Genomic DNA, 18,372 nt, shown 5'->3' on the forward strand with positions numbered 1-18,372 from the left:
GTATAGCTATTTGATTAATACAGCTCCTCACAGCCAGGTTACTTACTGTAAGTCTGCAGGGTCATCCTCAAGGGATGTAACAACTCTCACATTAATGTCTGAAAACATTGGCCCAAATTGCATAGCATTACATTTAAGTAATTATATGACAGTAAGCTCAATAAGGAAAAGTCTGGAGTGAAAAACCAACTATTATACAATTCTTTATGTTCTTCCAGGGAGTTGTTATAACAACTCCCTAGTCCTTCCAAGTACTAAAATATCTTGGGTCATTTTATAATCCTTTCAAAACATTTCTGAAAACACAATTGATTACCCTCCAACATCTTAAAAAAAGATATAAACTTAGAAAAGAAACTCCCTACACTCTTCCTCAAATGTCACTTGACTGTCCAGACAACCTTTTCTTTTAAGTTCAAGTTATTTTTAGACAGAACTAAAAATAGACCACAGCACAGCATTTTATCCAAGTTTCATTATTGACACACTCAACATGAGAAAAATTTATAATTTGATGCTAAAAATTAACAAGTCACCAGGCATTCATATGAACAGAGCTTTACCTCATTTGTCAAATAGCTTGTGGTCAATTTTAGGGCGTTTCTGTTTAGAATCTTCTTATTGGCTAAGGCACTTTCAGGCTAATTTGCAGTCGGGGTTTGGTGTCCTTGCTTTTAGAAGATGCAAATAAACTTGTTATTCAATTCCCAGTAGACTCAACTAACATAAAGTTGACAGCTTTTAAATTTTTTTTTGTATTTTTGACCTAATTTTAGCAAGACTTGCCTTGAAAATTACTATACGAAAGTTTAAGTGGCTATATTTTCTCTACAGTGACAACGGACCTTGGAATATTATTTGATTCATTTGCCCAAACATTTTTGTCCATATGGCAAATACATCCAAATATATCACACATCACAATTTTGTCTTTGACAGACCAATTATTGTCAAACTCTGGACAAAGGATAACTATACAGTAGGTATCAAGATAAAAAATGAAATTCTAAATAACTATGTTGCATTAAGACTGGTATAATGCACTACATCAAGTTCCACTACATTGCATTTATATATTTCAATGTGGCTTATGTAATGCATTGCAAATACCTTCATCAAAAACATTGATTGGTAGGTAGGTAGGGTAGGTAGGTAGGTTGGTTTAGTGGCCATGTACTGAATTTTAGCAATCTGTTCAAATGAACAGAAACACATTTACTCCGGTATTCTTAAAACCAACTTTAGTTGTAGTTCGAGCTAAAACTTAAGAATTGCGTCATTTAGTATTCTTAAAACGAACTTCGACTAGCACTACGACTAAATGACGTGAACCTCGACTAAAATCATACCTCCACGGACCGATTTTTTTAGTCAGCCTAGGGTCAGGCTAAATTGCCGACTTGAAATATTTACCCCAATAAAAACATGTTTTTTTTAACTCACGATAAAGTGAAACGAATAAAAACGATTGTATACGCAGGTTTGATATATCTTTGGTGTGTTAAACAAAAGAGACATCAAGTTTAGCTTCCATGAGGATAAATTAACATGTTTTGCTAGCCACATGCGATAGTTCCTGATTTGCACGAAATCCCCTCGCGTTGCAAAAATGGCGTCGCCCTCGCTCGGGCTCAACTATAATAGTTCTCCAAAGAAAGCAAATTTTCAGTCTCTGTTCAAATTCTCTATCGTAATATGTTAACAACTAATATAGTTATTATTATAGAAAATTAATTAAGCGAATGATGATCTATTATGAATTATGAGGAAATACGTTTTTGAACCACAGACGACAGCTAAGTATTCATCCGTGTTACCGCATCTCTAAAATTTTGTCTGCTATTAAAGTTAGCCCTTTTCATTGGTTAGTTTGACAGTCGTGGCTTCCCAGTCGTCTTCAGTTGAACTAGAACTAGGACTTGATGAAGTCGGAGTTAAAACTTCGACTTCATTGTTTGTGAATACAAATTGAAGTTGAAGATGCAACTTCCATTAAGTGAAGTTCTAGTTCGAAGTTCGACTAAAGTTTGTTTTAAGAATACGGGCGTTAATGATTAATCAAGTGAAGTGTTATTGACTGGGGCAAACGCCAAGATTTAGCTGGGGTGGTGCAGCAGAACAAGAGAAAGGGTGGGATCTGCTGTCTGGTACATTTATGTATTAAACTATGGAAAATAATCTTTATCCTAGAACCAAATATTCTAGTGGCAACTACTAAACTTGAAACCTTTTCTATTTATATAAAAAGTAGTGGTGGTTCTAGAGATTACATGACAAGGAGTTCAAAGTCCGTTCCCTATAAGATATTGACACCCACTTCAGCCCACTGGCTGAAGCTAATTTTAAGGATAGACACCTCTAGATGCCCAGTAGAAGCGGTTGGTGCAACAGTTATGGCTCGGACTCTTAACCTTGAGGTCGGCGTTTCGAACCCTCACTGTGCAAGTCGCTTTTGTCTTTAGGCAAGACGCGTATCGCCAAGGTAAGAGATATGGGCACTCCGGCCTGTGAGCCCAAAGCTTCAGGTTTTCGAACTCTACCTTCAACTTTACCCTAGATGCCAGGAAATGGTATTCTCAGACTGAAAATGTTTTTCAGTGTTTCCCAACAAAATTATTGGCCTCTTTCTCAATGTGGTGTCCCGTGTTTTTGACAGGAGTCGTTTGTGTTCCATGGGCTACTACGGATCAAAAGATAACACTTTCAGATAAGACAATCTAGCTCCTTGACTCCAGCATGTCAAAACCTCTGATTGTATCTACCTGTATTCATTTCATTCATTCAATAAATTTAAGTATATACTTAAATTTAAGTATATACTTAAAATTATTGGATGAATGAAATGAATACAGGTAGATACAATCAGAGGTTTTGACATGGAGGATAGTTGTGACACAATAGCCCTCTAAAATAATTGTGGTTGTGATACAATAGCCTTCTAAATTAATGAGGGCATCATGATGACATAGGTACGACGAAAATTTGCTCTGTAAAATGTTCTAGAGATAAGGTAAAATATACGTTCCATATCCATAAATTTTTTTATGAAAAATACGGTGTAAACATCTAAATAAAGAATTTACCTGAAAAAAGTTGAAGATGCCACATAAAAATGTACTCATGACGTATATGTATTAAACTAGATTTGTAACCATTTAAAACTTGCAAACTTCTTTAAACATACTGTCTGTTTTAAACTACTAACCTTTTCAAAATAATATACATTACTACTGCAAATCTAAAAAAAAATATCTAAGTGAATCATAGAGCCTATACTAAGTCAAATAGTCAAAATATAATCCATCATCATGATGCTTAATTTTTAGAATATGTTATAAGAAATCAGAAAAAAAAATGGTGTCTGCGCTAAGAGGTTAGATATAGGTCAACAACTATTGCAGTACGCCATATCTTTTTCTATGGTTGTTCACAAAAACTGTGCAAAATAATGTCTGTGGTTAGCAACTAAATAAATTTCCTCTCTGTAAGTATGAACATGCCAAGATATGCCAAGTGATTATCCTATCCTAGATAACTTAGTAGCCTGAATGGCGGCAAAAGTTTTGAATATTTTTGGCAATTGTTCATATTAATCAGTGCCACAGTGCATTCATTTTTGCTGCCAATTTTATCATCAGTAACATTTTTAAAAAATAAACTGGCTGATTTTCTATATTGAATTAGTACAGCTTATGGTACTTCTTCCTGTTAATAATCTAGAAGATATATAAAAAGGGATTTGTAAACAATTAATTGTTTTGTGCCAATGGAAAGCAAATTTCCAAAGTATGTTTTGGTCCAATAAATGTTATCTTATTTTATCAAGAGTAAAATCTGATTCTTTGCTGTTTTTCGTAGAAATATAGAATGAACAGTAATGTTTTAAACGTTTAGTAATGCACAACAATTTTATATTTGCTTATTAAGCTGCAGTCTTGCTATTACGTCAAACTCAACTGCATCATTAAACACAGCAGATAAATCAAGAAGCTGCCTGTGTTTGATTTTGTTATAGTTTATCTGAATTGATAGGCATGTGATTATCATTAAATCAGATTTACTTATGCACTTACATTTGATAAACTGAAATTACTTGATACTGTATATGAGTGATATGATATGATATTCACTTTTCACTGAGCTGTTTAAATTCAGGGTAGGACAACAAAATTGGTTTCAGGAATTAGTTCTAATGGGACAAGCAAAAAAAAAAAAACAGATTCAAAGGAATAATTTATCTAAAAAATAAAAGTGATACGGAATTCGATGACTTCTACCAAGCATTACAAATTTAAGTATATTTTAAATATTGACCAATATAAAAATTTAAGTATATCTTATATATTGACCAATATAAGTTCTTGAATCTTGATCTGATTCTTCAGAAATTTTGATACAGTATAGCTGGGAAATGCCAGGTAAACAAGCTCCCAGTACCAAAAATACCTCGCTAAAAAGAAAAAAAAAACAAAAAAAAACTACAGAACTTTCATATTAGTATGTAAATATAGTCCTGTACTTCAATTGATAATTTGAAGAACATGTCTCTTCCCATTGTCACAACACACGTGATTCACTGCCACTTGCGCATACGATAACAACACGAATGAAGTGCGTGACTCATGGCACAGCTGCCAGCAGGAAGACCAGCATAACACGCGCCTGGTTCACTCTGCTGGCGAGAGTGAACAAGATTAAGTTCAGGCCTACTTTCCAAATTTATCACTAAAAATATGAGAAGTATTACGCACTGAACCAGCTCTGTGTTAATTCGGTAGACAAGTGTTAAAGGTAAGATATCATATTTCATAAATAAGTTAATAAACACTAGTTATTACCTTCAGAACTAGGTTAAGTAAATTATTACACTGGGAAGAATTTCATCTTCATTAACTGCTATGATGTATAAAGAGGAATAAAATATTCCTATGAGGCTTGTACAGATAAATACCCAGAATTTGTTTATAAAATGTATGTTTAGCACATGTGTATTACTTGAAGTCTTATGCACTGAACCAGCTCTGTGTTTATTTGGTAGAAAAGTGTTAAAGGTAAGATATCATATTTCATAAATAAGTTAATAAACACTAGTTATTACCTTCAGAACTAGGTTAAGTAAATTATTACACTGGAAGTTGCTTCATCTAGATTAACAGCTATGATGTATAAAAAAGGCATAAAATATTCCTATGGGGCTTCCACAGATAAATATCCAGAATTTGCTTATAAAATATGTATGTCCAGAACATGTGTATAAATGCCAAGTATTTTAAACTGTATAAAAAATTTTTTTCCTGTTCTGGTTCACCAACAAGTTATGGCTTAGAGGCCTGCCTGACAGGGACTTAAGTCCTCTGCAACACTATCCCCCTAGCACCACCACAGGAATACAAACATTGGTATTATATACCATATATGCAATTATCTAAAACAAAGTGTCATTACTATATATACAAATAATTATAACTCAAAGTCAATCATGACGTCATCATTGTAACTCGCAATGTTATTTTCCTAGCCCCCAACCAATTTTTCATTAGTACATGTTTTGCTTTATCTTTTTTCGGTTTGTATCTTATATTTATTATTATTATTATTATTATTATTATTATTATCCTGTTTAATGTTGTAATATTTATAGAAGGAAAATTTCCCCAAAAGTGATTTCCTGCTTAGAATTGTGTAATCCTTTTTTTCATCACTTCATGAGAGTACAATTCATACACTAGAGTGGACGTGTTATCAGTGTATGTGCTTTTCTACAGAAAATGCAAAATGATGTTCCCAAACTAACGACAACATTATTTAATAATTTTTTACTTTTTTAGGGGAATGAACCCTAAAGCCTGTTTTTCACTAGGCAAAATTATTTGCACGAATCAGAAGTGTCAGTTCGCTTCCTGAGCTCTGATCGGTTACGCACTTTTTCGTTTCACAGAAAGTAGAAACAGTTTGATCTACTAATTTCGCAGAAGCGAAAATCTCCGATAGAAAAGTGAATATGCATGCGCATGAAACGATTAATTCACCTAGTGGAAAATAAAAGTTTATACATATTGACTACTTTAAAGGGCAATGGTTCATACCAAAGAGTATAAATAGAACAAGAGAGCAAAGTCCCGTTCGTAAAAACGTCACGCCTGTGTAGGACGCCCACTAACAGTTGTATATTCTTTTTACTACCCAGTGCAGCGCTGCGCAGCACGGTAAAAGTACGCCCGCTATAAACTCAGTAAGCAGAAAACAAAAGCTCAGTATCTTGTGGACAACAGATAAACAGACAAACCGACCGTGCGCGGTGGAGTACTGGGTAATAAAACACATACAAGCGTTAGTTGGCGTCCTACACTAGCTGCGTAGAGCGTATCGTTTTTTTACGCTCTCAATGAGCGTTGTTGGCTCTCTTGTTCTATTTATACTCTTTGTTCATACTCAAAGTGACTCAAACTGTATTATAGCCAGATAAGAAATCCATAGTTTTAACAATATCAATGTGTTTTACAGAACAAAGCATTTTTTACCACTAAGTAATCCAGTAGCCCTAGGTAATCAAAAACTGATAAATTATAACTTTCTTTAAAGAAACATCTATAATACAACTGAACTGAAAAATTGTTTCAAAATCAAATACATACTTTATAACACAAATACTTTATAACACAAAAATTAATAATAAGCTGTTATTTTCAAATTTAGTTGCAAAATTAACCTTCAGAATGTCATAAAATTATTCTCTTCAGCAGACTATAGGCCTACATCAGGCATAATAGAATCTATGGCTTGATAACAGCTTTTGTGATGCCATTGTAAATTATCTGTACTTCCAACCAATCAGATGCCATACATGGTATATAAAGTAATATCTCCTTTAATTGTACGACAGCATATACCTGAGCTACAACTTTTCATATAATAACGGGTTTGTATTCTGTCAGGTAGGAAGTACATCTTTATACTTAATTTAATTAAAAGTGGTTCATTATCGTACGTAAATTAAAAAAGGATATGATAGAGAGTTAAAGAAGGGTTAGTTGCAGTGATGCTATTATGTTTACGTCTGCAAGTCTATTGTTGCAAGTTAAGGTGTAGCTTAGTGATTAAGATGCTTGCCTTCTAATCCTAGGGTCTTGGATATCAATTCTGTATGACAGCACAGGTTTTTTTCTTTTCATGAATATGGCTAAAACATCTCCACTCCGTATGCCTATACTGTATTGAAACTTAGTTTATAAAGTGTTGTATGATGGGGTGCAGTCATAGAGGTATAATAAGAATACTAGAGCGCTAACCGCAATGTATTCGATGTTCGAAATACGCAGAACTGTGTGTGTGTTAAGGTGTAGCTTAGTGATTAAGATGCTTGCCTTCTAATCCTAGGGTCTTGGATATCAATTCTGTATGACAGCACAGGTTTTTTTCTTTTCATGAATATGGCTAAAACATCTCCACTCCGTATGCCTATACTGTATTGAAACTTAGTTTATAAAGTGTTGTATGATGGGGTGCAGTTTATTTTTCATGCTAGTGCTGCGCTTATATTCACTGTCTACCTATCGATTACACCAACTTTTTAGCAAGTTTCATGTGACAATGACAATGTTTTCAACGTGGGAATATGGAAGTCCTCGTAAAAAAATGTTTGAAACATGCATCCTGCAGTCTCATATGAATCAAATATTGAATAGCTACAAGAAAATAACTAGAGAGGGGTTAAGTGGGTTCCTTCACTCAGTAGGAACATATTGTTGAAATTAAGTTCTTAGCTCCTACTACAGTTAAGAGCATGGTTTTGGTGATATTGTCTCCTTTCAATGTATAAGGACTTCCTTAACACATAGCATTCTTCCTTTTCTGTCTTAATTGTTTTTGTCAGGATACCATCTTTTGTTTTAGATACTTCAATTCAAAGAGAACTTCTAGAAGCATGTGCCTTACTAACATGCTTTTAAAAATCAGTGAGCCAATGAATTGCAGGATGAAAAGTTAGTCTTATAATAAACCACCAGTATAAAAATATCTGATTTGGGTAAGATTATTTTATTCACAAGGCTGTATTAGGCTGAATCTTATTTAAAAGGGTTTTAGCATACCCCTGGTCATAGGAACCATAATATTAGATAATCAACACAAAATTAAACTTTTCTCTGTTCCCTAAGGAATATTCCTAGTCAAGACATAACATACACAGTGCCACAATATCCTACCAGGTATCCAGTTATGCCTGGGTGGACAGAGACAACAAATGTAGGGTAACAAAATTCATGGTAAGTGCTAGACCCCCAAGCTAAAGATTAAGAACCCAAACCAGGATGGCAGTGCCAAGCACACTTTACACCTATCAAAAGCAAAATAGCTGGTTTGTGATGTAACTATCTGTATCTAAATTGCATTTTGAAGGCTATTAAAATTAATATTTCAATGTCATATTTTCGGCAGTTTTTGTTTTCAAATGCTTGCTTCCTTTCCCAGACTATATTAAATTTTTGTGATGCGGTGACAAAGCTATAATTCCTTATTTGGAATTTGACCTGATGGTTTTGGCAATGGAGCTGAACTGGACCTAATATCCTACCTAGATAATTGCTTCTAATTGGTTGATTTTTTATTGAACAGCGGCATTTCTTTAGTAATTATTTCAGTGGTACGTGTCAGCCTAAATGCAAAGGAAGTAACAGTGATATCTGTAGCAATGTTGTACAGGACTGGTTTATTTTGGATTTGAAAACTGTGGCCCTGTCCTCCCCCCCACCCCTTCCTCTCTCCCATGACCAAAAAAAAAAAAAAACCACTATACTAGGGAGTAAGACTATAAGTAAAAACTATAAAAATAGCAGAGGCCATGCACTTTTTATGGGTATTCCGCCAGCAATTAAATCTGGGAAAAAATACATTGTTGGCTTTTAGAAGATCAAATGTGTTTGACCAAGTTAAAATGAATCACAACCAATTTAGTTTTAATAGCTGGTTTACAATCTTTTTACTAAGAAAATCCTTTAATTAATACTAGATAACGTATTGATTAAAGAGGGCCAAACTCAAGAACAATGGTTTTAATATTATTAATAAAGTGATAATTGTAACACAATCAACACTTTTGAATGTATAAAGAACAATAGTTTTGTCTATGCATCTGTTAATAATGATTTTCTATTTAAACCTAACAACTCATAAAAACAATTCAAATATTGAAAAATAGTGTTCCATTTTATTGCTCAAAATACTGGATACTGAAATTTACTGAAAACTGTAATTGTCCAAAAGAAAACTTGTTTCGTTGACAAAGCTCATAAAAAATATAAGGAAATACATGCAACAGGCACATTAAAATTAAAGAGAGTAGGCCTACAGTATAAAAATAACATGGATCGGATGCAATATGTTTGTAAAAATATTGTGTAACAGGCATATTAAAATTATAGAGAGTAGGCCGACAGTATAAGAATAACATGGATTGGATACAATATATTTGTAAAAGTATTATGTAACAGGCACATTAAAATTAAAGAGAGTAGGCCGACAGTATAAGAATAACATAGATTGAATACAATATATTTGTAAAAATATTGTATGACTACTGCAAAAATATTCTGAATACTCTTGTATGCTGAAATCGGGACCATATATTTCTGAATACATTTTTTTACAGTGAAAGTTTTTTTTTTCGGTCAAGTACAAAAAGGCAGTGGCTATTGCTATACCAATCTTAAACAAAATACTAATTCTGATTGGATGACATGTTAATGATTGATTGGATTAGAACAATAACTTCCAATCAGAATTAAGGACTGGTTTTAAAACTGGCTTTTCAAATAAACTATGATCCATATGAATTTAGTAGGTAGGAGAGTACGAAAAGTTTTGGAGTAGTGGGGGAAAACCTTATAACAGAGAATGCTTGACCATGTACAGCTTAAATCAATTAATTAATGTAAATTATTATGTGAAGGCAGGGGAGGCCACTACTTGTAACGTTAAGAAAGTTATCATCTTGAATTATTTTCCAACAGAGAAATAAGCTCCAAAAATACCATAATCATAGGTACCCACTTCATTCCTAAGTACTGTGGACAGAAAATAGGAATGAAATGTAATTAAGTTTCATTAAAAGGTTGCAGTGGTTGCCTTGTGGTTTGGTGATTTAAGCATGTAGGGGAGTCGCATGGGACTTCAAAAGCAGGAAACTATATATCTGCAATACTATTGCTTTTATTAAGTGGATATCCTGTCCACAATGAAAATATGACATTATAAAAGAAACAAGTTGGCATATTCTACACTAAATACTTTACCTCAATTGCTTGGTTCAAAAACACTTTCTAAATCTTTCCTACATGTTTGGTTTTGAAAATCAAAAAAATAGGGAGGCAATGTGAAGGGGTTTAACCTATAGAAATCCAACATAAATTACCCTTAAACTACAAAGTACTGACACACACTTTGGACTCAGATGTGGGGTTTCGCATCAAGCCTGCTAACATTCCTGCATGTCATGACATGGGGTGACCTTACCCAGAGAGGGTCAGACTCGGCTACACATAAATCCCTTTCACACTAAAAAATGTCATTGAATAGAAAAGAGAGATTAGCAGTCAAAAGAATGAGTGGCCAATATTGGCAGGACAATGAAATCTGTCCAATATGATTTCCGATTGTAGAACCCAGCAATGTGTTTAGACACATGTGGCTGATTGTGTCTCGTCTGAAACTCTTACTACACAACATTTGACTTAAGAACACTGGTTAAGAAACTATAGTCAGAATTTACCTTTTGAATTACAAGAAAAAAAAATTATCTACTCTAGAGAACAAAATTAAACATGACTGACCAAATATTAATCACTCAATTATACATTTTATATAGTCTAACTAGTGCTTACAGGCTGTTTTCCACTAGGCGGATTTATTTGCCTGAATCAAAAGCGTCGGTTCGCTTCCTGAGTTCTGATTGGTTGTACATTTTTACGCTTCGCAAAAAGTAGAAACAGTTTGAACTACTAATTCCGTTGAAGCGAAAAACTCTGATGGAAATGTGCATGTCATGAACTGACGCTTTTGATTCCTGTGAATAAATTCGCCTAGTGGAAAATAGAATTTCATTAACACGTTGGACTTCTAAAGTGAGAACATGAATCTAGGAAAACGACACGGAAATACCATTCCGTAAAATTTTAATATTAACTTTCCATCAGATATCTGCAGTATTTGCAATATCCTCACCTTGCAATATTTCAAAAACATAATTTTATAATTTCTTTTCCTTCCTGTACTCATTTATTGAAATGTAGGTGTATCTTATGTTACTATCTTATCTACACTAGACATCAAAGACGAACAATGTCCTCACATCAAATTAGTATTAAGAAAGTTTCCATCCAAGCTACTAAATTTATCAATAAAGTTCAGTTTCAATCTTAACTGATGTAAATTGCTCCACATACTGACACCTGTTACAGGTGTCATGTCTTTTGGAGCCAGACGTCATCATATATATCATTAATAATAACCTTCAATTCATTTACATAGGGAACACGATGACACCGTGAGATAATTTCTCGCATTAATTATCCCATATGTTCAACCTTGTAAGGTACGTGCCATTTTTTGGCCTCATTTTTTATGACAGTACTTTTAATGTTATTATTTAAAAATGTATTATAATCCAGGAAGACTTTGGAATCAAGTGTTCTGCTTTTGCCATGGAAATGTTAATAAAAGGGTTATAGCATAATTCAGGACATTTGCATAGAATGAAAATTTTGAGAGGATTAATAAGGGATGGCTTGGAGATAGTGAGGCAGATGACTGTACTGAAAAAATAGATAGAGTAAAGATATGCCAAGTGCTACATACGAATAAGCATGTGGAAAGATGTAGGGTTGGTAAAGGTTTTGGGTTCTGAACCTTTTATAGAATCATGAGATAATTATTATTATATGATGTTATTAGTTTTTGTTCTCAAATTCTGGTCCAGAAATTTCATGTGAGAAAGTAGCATTGCTCTGTTTGCTAAAACTGGTAGGAGCCACTGTGAGTGTGTTTGTTCAACCATGGAGATGTTTGTTTCCCTGTGTCCCATCTGCTTTCTGTGCACAATATCAGATATACAGTGCACACATACTCTTTTGGAAAACCTTTAAGCTATTGGTTCTGTGTACGACATGACTCATGGGCATGTTTAAGAATGCAGTACTGTACACTAAAAAAAGTAGAGCATATTGTAACTCCCCCCCTCCCCCAGACATAATTTTCCAACTAATAAACTGGGATCAATTAAATTACTATACTTAAGGGAAAGATATAACTGCATGGAAATCATGGAGAAAAGTTGCAGAAGTAGCAAAATCTAGAAATATATACAGTATACTGAGAAATGCTGAGGCCCTGTGTACCAGGAAGAGGATAAGTGATGTCAGAGTTCATGATAGATATAGGTTATTTAGCCTACATGCATACTAAATAAATAATAATAATTTCAACTTAACATAAGGCATATGCTAAACGCTTCAATGTACTTTCTAGTTAAAAAAGAAGAAACAGGGAAGGGGAAGTCTGGAATAAAAAGGTGTGGAAATGGCTATACAGCATTTTAGCATACATGATTTCTTTTGTGGCCAGTGACACAGTAGATGATGGGTACTCTGTATGCCAGAGTTCTATGTAAAAAATAGAACTTAGGAAAAAAATATGCGATGGCATGATTAGTAGATGTAAATGATAGGTCAAGGATGGTGAATAAATAAACACAGGGATGTGTGGGTTTTTTGTTTTTTTAATAATTAACAAATGAGGCGCAAGACTGTGGAAAAGTCAGGGAGGTGAAAAGGACAGCAATGGAAACAAAGGACAGGGAAGATCAGATTAAATGGGAGGGAAACATGGAAATTAAAGACTTGAAATTTTGTATTCAACAATCACTCATTATGCCTAAATTACTTCTTGAAATACTGTTGAATTTGGAGTGTGTGGAGACAGAGAGACTAGCCTAGCTTAACATGTCATTATGTTAGTTTTCACTTACTAGTGACATCAGAGAAGACAAGGTCTTCTACTATTCTATTATCAATCTTAATAGAGTGTGGGCTATCCCATTCACACATGCCAGCCCACGACTGGCTTGTCTGATGTGAATAAGCACATGATTATCCAACCCTCAGCTGACCCAAATTTGTTCTGCCTGTCGGCTAAGGAATGGGACTAGAAACACATTGAGTATCTTTGTAACAGAGTTGGATCAGTTGACTTTCTGGCATAACCTTTGACATTTCATTGACCAATCATGTCATTTAATGAGAGCTGTCGGCAATAGCATGCAGCAATTTTATGGAAACCAAGCTTAACCCACAGTTACGCATTTAGAAAAGATGTATTTGTTATAGTTATGTATTATAATACATGTAGAGTACTGTAAATTTAAGGTCAGTAAATGTTGTTAGAGAATCGTTGCTTCATCACCAAATTATAGTTACATATATATAAACATAAGGCCTAGGCTGTAGCATATAGCTCATCATAGTTTTAATTTTTTAAAAAGTCACACAATTTGACAAGAGGAACACTGCATGAGTTGCTTCTTCATCCACAATTTGTTATCATTCTATTCTTTGTTATACTTGTATATACTACTAGGCTTAGGCATAAATAATTCCTATGCTAATGTACAAAATTTTCAATCTGACCATTGTTTGCGTCAGTAAAGCAATCACTAATTTCCTGTCCAGCAATCTGGGCTTGGAAAATGAAGTGAAGTTTGCACGCACTGGCAGGCAGCCCTGGGCCTGCCTAAATTTATAAACACACTGTTTTACATCAGCCGCAGATAAGCCAGACCTGGGCTGGAGTATAAGTGTACAATTGGGGTCTTATTAAAAACACTGAAACAGGATTTATGAGTTAGAAGTCAACATAATAATCTGACATTGGGTAGGTTGTTATAGTTTAACATACTCGAATTATTAGAATTATGCAGAATTTGATCACATTAAAAAATGTTTTTCAAGTAATTAAGGAAGACAACTAATTCGATAATTATGGTGCAGATGTAGTGTGTGGAACTTCAGGGAGAGATCTGGTTCAAATGTCAAAAGGTGACACATTTCCTAGGTTGAACAATTTGAATATTAAAGAAATATAGTTAAATTGCTGAAGTAGATATCATCCTTGCTTAGTTCATAACTTTAGCAAAAAAAAAGGAATGGCAATCACAATAGGTTGGGTTGAATCAGTTTGATGACCTTAAGCTGTAGGGAGATTCATGTGTCTGACTGAGGTAAGAACAATTCTCCCAACCCCCTGTTGCACTGCCAGTAAACAGTGATTTTAAAACTGTTGTTGGTATGGGAGTTCCTGAATATGTAAATAAGTAAATGTACAGAAGTTAATGACAGTGGAAGCCTCTAAGTATAATTTTTTAGTGCATAACTAGAATACCACTTGAATATATAATATTTTATAAGTCAATGGTGACATCATCACTTTCATTTGCACTGCGTATTCCTATCCCCAACTGATCACTAATTCGATACAGTGCCTCCAATATTTTGCGTCTTGTGTGCAAAAGCTCAATGTTGGGGAGATTTACATTTCAATGAAATATTTCATTGCTAGGCCAAGCTATGAACACATACAGCAAGCCAAACAAATCTTGCTCTATGGCACTGGTTAACATGAATGGAGCCTAGACCGTCCTAGGCAAGGACTAGAAACTCATTTTGGTTATGAGAAAAAAACAAGATGATTGACTTATGAAAGAACTAAAAAAATAAGGCAACGCTGAAATAATCCATAATAATGTTTACAATACATTTTAATCTATCAAACATCTACCAGGAGGTTAGGCTTACCTATTAACCCCTAATAAAACATCCTCATTCCCTTTTCTCCATATGAATGGATATAGTTGATTTATCTAGTTAAGTAATTACAAAAATATACAGAAAATTATTCAATTTCCTTCTGTATACCACCTTAGCTGCTGAAGTAGTTATGCCAGGGGAGGGGCAGGATCAGAGGGCAATTGCTTAGCAGCTGAGAAGCAAAATCTATAAACAAAAGTCACCTGTGTTATCTTGAACGGTGATCACCAACTCCACCCTTGCTGTTTTATATGTTGCTCTGTTCAAAGCGATTATCTACGTAAAGAAGTAAAATATAAACACATCATTTTTAAAGGAAGTAATGATAATAGCAAAGGAAATATAAAAAAATACTGAAAATAATAATGATAGGTGAATGCCTTTCTGTATCTCACATAGATTCACGTTTTGATTTTAGCAAGAAAGAAAGTTACTCCAACTTTCCACTTTCTTCCATAATTTTAGATGACACATTAAACTTTAAAAACAGGAACACATACACAAATTTAATCACATTAGCTGGAACATCATGGGAATTTCTGGTGATATTCACGAACATCCCCAAGTCCCTATTGATAGAGAGATAAAGGTAAAACTGTAAAGATACCGAGAGAAAGAATGAAACAATCTAATATTAACAGAGGATATGATTCATACAGGTGGGCAGGTCAATATAAAGGCAAGACAAAAATAAAGAATGGTGTCATCATCAAATAAGGTTGTAATCAAAAATGTCCCCCCTTCTTTGTCAGTGGCGTATCTGCAGGGAAATGGGGGAACCCCAAGAAAAAAGCTTGCTCCCATAGGGCTCCCCTCCCCCACCCCCACTAGAAATTTGCTTAGCAAAAAAAATTACACTAAAGTACTTTTTTTTTGCCCTGCGAAAGCCAACTCACTTAATCAACAAGTCCTCCCACTTAACTTTTGTGCGCCCACCAGCCCTCATCCCACATTATCAATGCTCCTAGATACATCAATGTTCTTTAAATACAGAGAATGATACTAAACCAAAATACCCCCTAAATATGTAGAAATATCGAAGTACGCCCAGACACAGGAGATAGACAGTGATTGTTTCCTGCCAGAGGGGTCATTTTAACACATAGTGTAAATTCTTTCAAAACACACATGAGCCGTCTATAATTAAGTTTTCGTTAGGTATGAGTAACTATTGTGAGAGCAAATTATCTCTTTCTTATTGGTTGCAGCAATAATGAGTTTCACACTCTGTGGGACATCACTTTCTATGTGTCAAAACAACACAATTGACAGTAAACAGGTCATGTTCAATTAATTTTAAATAACAATTAAATTAAAATTGCATGTATGAAGACATTTTTAAAGGGTTTGTTATTGACTTCTCTTGTGTCACTCAGATAGCTATCTGAATGTTTCCTGGAACCTTTAAGATGGACCAAAAAAAAAAAACAAGGCAGTTTGTATCTAGGAGCATTGATAATGTGGCAGGACAACATTCGTTAAGAGCTACAGTATGCTTCACATTGTATCACGTCCTTTATTCAAATACTGTATTAACCTTTCTTTGGTAATTTATATATAATTTAACAGTGTTAATGGCTATCTTGATTTATATTATATGCTATCATTACTCCAGCAGTACCTATTGTGCAATAGAGTGTATCTGACGGTTATTCTGTTAAACCATGAAGCCTCTGTGGTCTAATGGTTATTGCTCTCACCTTGACAGCGAGAGGTCACAGGTTTGAATCCCGTCAGAGAAATGTTATTACACAATGTATTTATTTATTTATTTATAGGACAAAATTCGTTGAGAGCTATGGTACACAAGGCAGAACGTTTTTCAAAGTGGGGGGGGGCCCCCCACTTACATGTATAAGATGAATGGGAATATGAATCATGCAGATCTGGAATCAAACCTAAGTGGTGGGGTCTACATTCTTCCCCCAGGAAAATTTTGATTTCTAGATGGCGGGAAATGACCTTTCTTGTCTTTTGAGCTAGGTGTCTAATGACTTTTGTTCTTCAAAATTCAAGGTTTTCTCCCTCTTGAAAATGGTAAGGTATACTTTCTCATTAGAGTAAATAGGCCTGTTATGTGTGTATATACATACATTAAAAAAAATGAGTAGCGTACGTATTCTTTTTTCAATGAATCGATAAGCTCCAAAGAAAATTTTGATTCCTAGATGGCGGGAAATGAGCTTTTTTCCGACTTCTGAGGTGTCTTAATTACTTTTAAGTTCTTCAAAATTCAAGGTTTTCCCCTCTTGAAAACAGTCAGGTAATTTTTTCCCATTTTTATTACAGTAAATAGGCCTTATGTGTGTATACATATATAAAACTTTTTTTAAAATGAGTAGTTGCATACAAATTTTCCATGAATCGATAAATCCCAAAAAGGAAGGAAAATTTTGGGGGGGTTCAGTAAAAATACAGTAAATAGGCCTTATGTGTGTATACATACATAACACTTTTTATAAAATGAGTAGTTGCCTACGATTTTTTTTCCACGAATCGATAAATCCCAAAAAGGAAGGGGGGTCCGGGGGTTCTCCCCAAGGAAAATTTTGATTCCTAGAAGACGAGAAATGAGCTTTTCCGACTTCTGAGGTGTCTTTTAATTACTTTTAATTTCTTCAAAATTCAAGGTTTTCCCCTCTTGAAAATTATTATAATGAATCAATGAACCCAAAGAAAGGGAGGTTCGAGTTCTTCCCGGGAAAATGTTGATTTCTAAATGGTGGGCAATGAGCTTTCCCGAATTCTGAAGTATCTTTTAATGACTTTAATTTAAGTTCTTCAAAATTAAAGGTTTTCCACTCTTGAAAACGGTCAGGTAATTTTTTCCCATTGTTGTTACAGTAAACAGGCCTTATGTGTGTATACATACATAAAAAAAAAGATTGAGTAAGTTGCATACATATTTTTTTCCATGAATCGATAAATCTCAAAAAGAAAGGGGGGGGGTCCTGTGGTTCTTCCCCGGGAAAATTTTGATTCCTAGGTGGCGGGAAATGAGCTTTCCCGACTTCTGAGGTGTCTTTTAATGACTTTTAATTTCTTCAAAATTCAAGGTTCCCCCTCTTGAAAATGATTTAATTAATCAATGAACTCCAAAGAAAAAGGGGGTCCATGTTCCCCCGGGAAAATTTCGATTTCTAGATGGTGGGAAATGAGCTTTCCTGACTTCTGAAATGTATTTTAATGACTTTTAAAGTTCTTCAAAATTCAAGGTTTTCCCCTCTTGAAAACAGTCAGGTAAATTTTTCTCATTTTTTATTTTATGTGTGTATACATACACAAACATCAGTTTACGGGTCCTGAAAAGGTAGGTCTAGAATTCTTTTTCATTTTCCCCTTTTATTTTGTTGCCCAAGGGAGGGGTCAGTACCCATGACCCCCTCCCCCAGATCCGCCAATGTGAATTGGGAGAAAATGTAACTCGGTCGGGTACTGGATAAACATTCTCTTTCCCATCCTTCTCCTCTCCTTCTTTTCTTGCATTTCCGATCATACAAAAATCTCCAGACATTATATA

The 18,372-nt window shown here is 34.4% G+C and overlaps 1 protein-coding gene across 4 annotated transcripts in view; it reads right to left on the reverse strand.

The window, feature by feature from the left end:
• Nucleotides 1–18,372, reverse strand: part of LOC117104715 (epsilon-sarcoglycan-like) — a 42,046-nt gene that overhangs the window by 16,905 nt on the left and 6,769 nt on the right. For all 4 annotated transcript variants that reach the window (XM_033245600.1, XM_033245599.1, XM_033245601.1 and 1 more), the window contains exon 5: nucleotides 15,056–15,128. In XM_033245600.1, coding sequence (XP_033101491.1) covers nucleotides 15,056–15,128 — 73 coding nt within the window. The remainder of the gene's footprint in view (nucleotides 1–15,055; nucleotides 15,129–18,372) is intronic.

This window comes from Anneissia japonica, unplaced genomic scaffold, assembly GCF_011630105.1.
Source record: "Anneissia japonica isolate Jap-2015-1 unplaced genomic scaffold, ASM1163010v1 scaffold287712_len2945570_cov188, whole genome shotgun sequence".
In the NCBI taxonomy this organism is placed as follows: Eukaryota; Metazoa; Echinodermata; class Crinoidea; order Comatulida; family Comatulidae; genus Anneissia; species Anneissia japonica.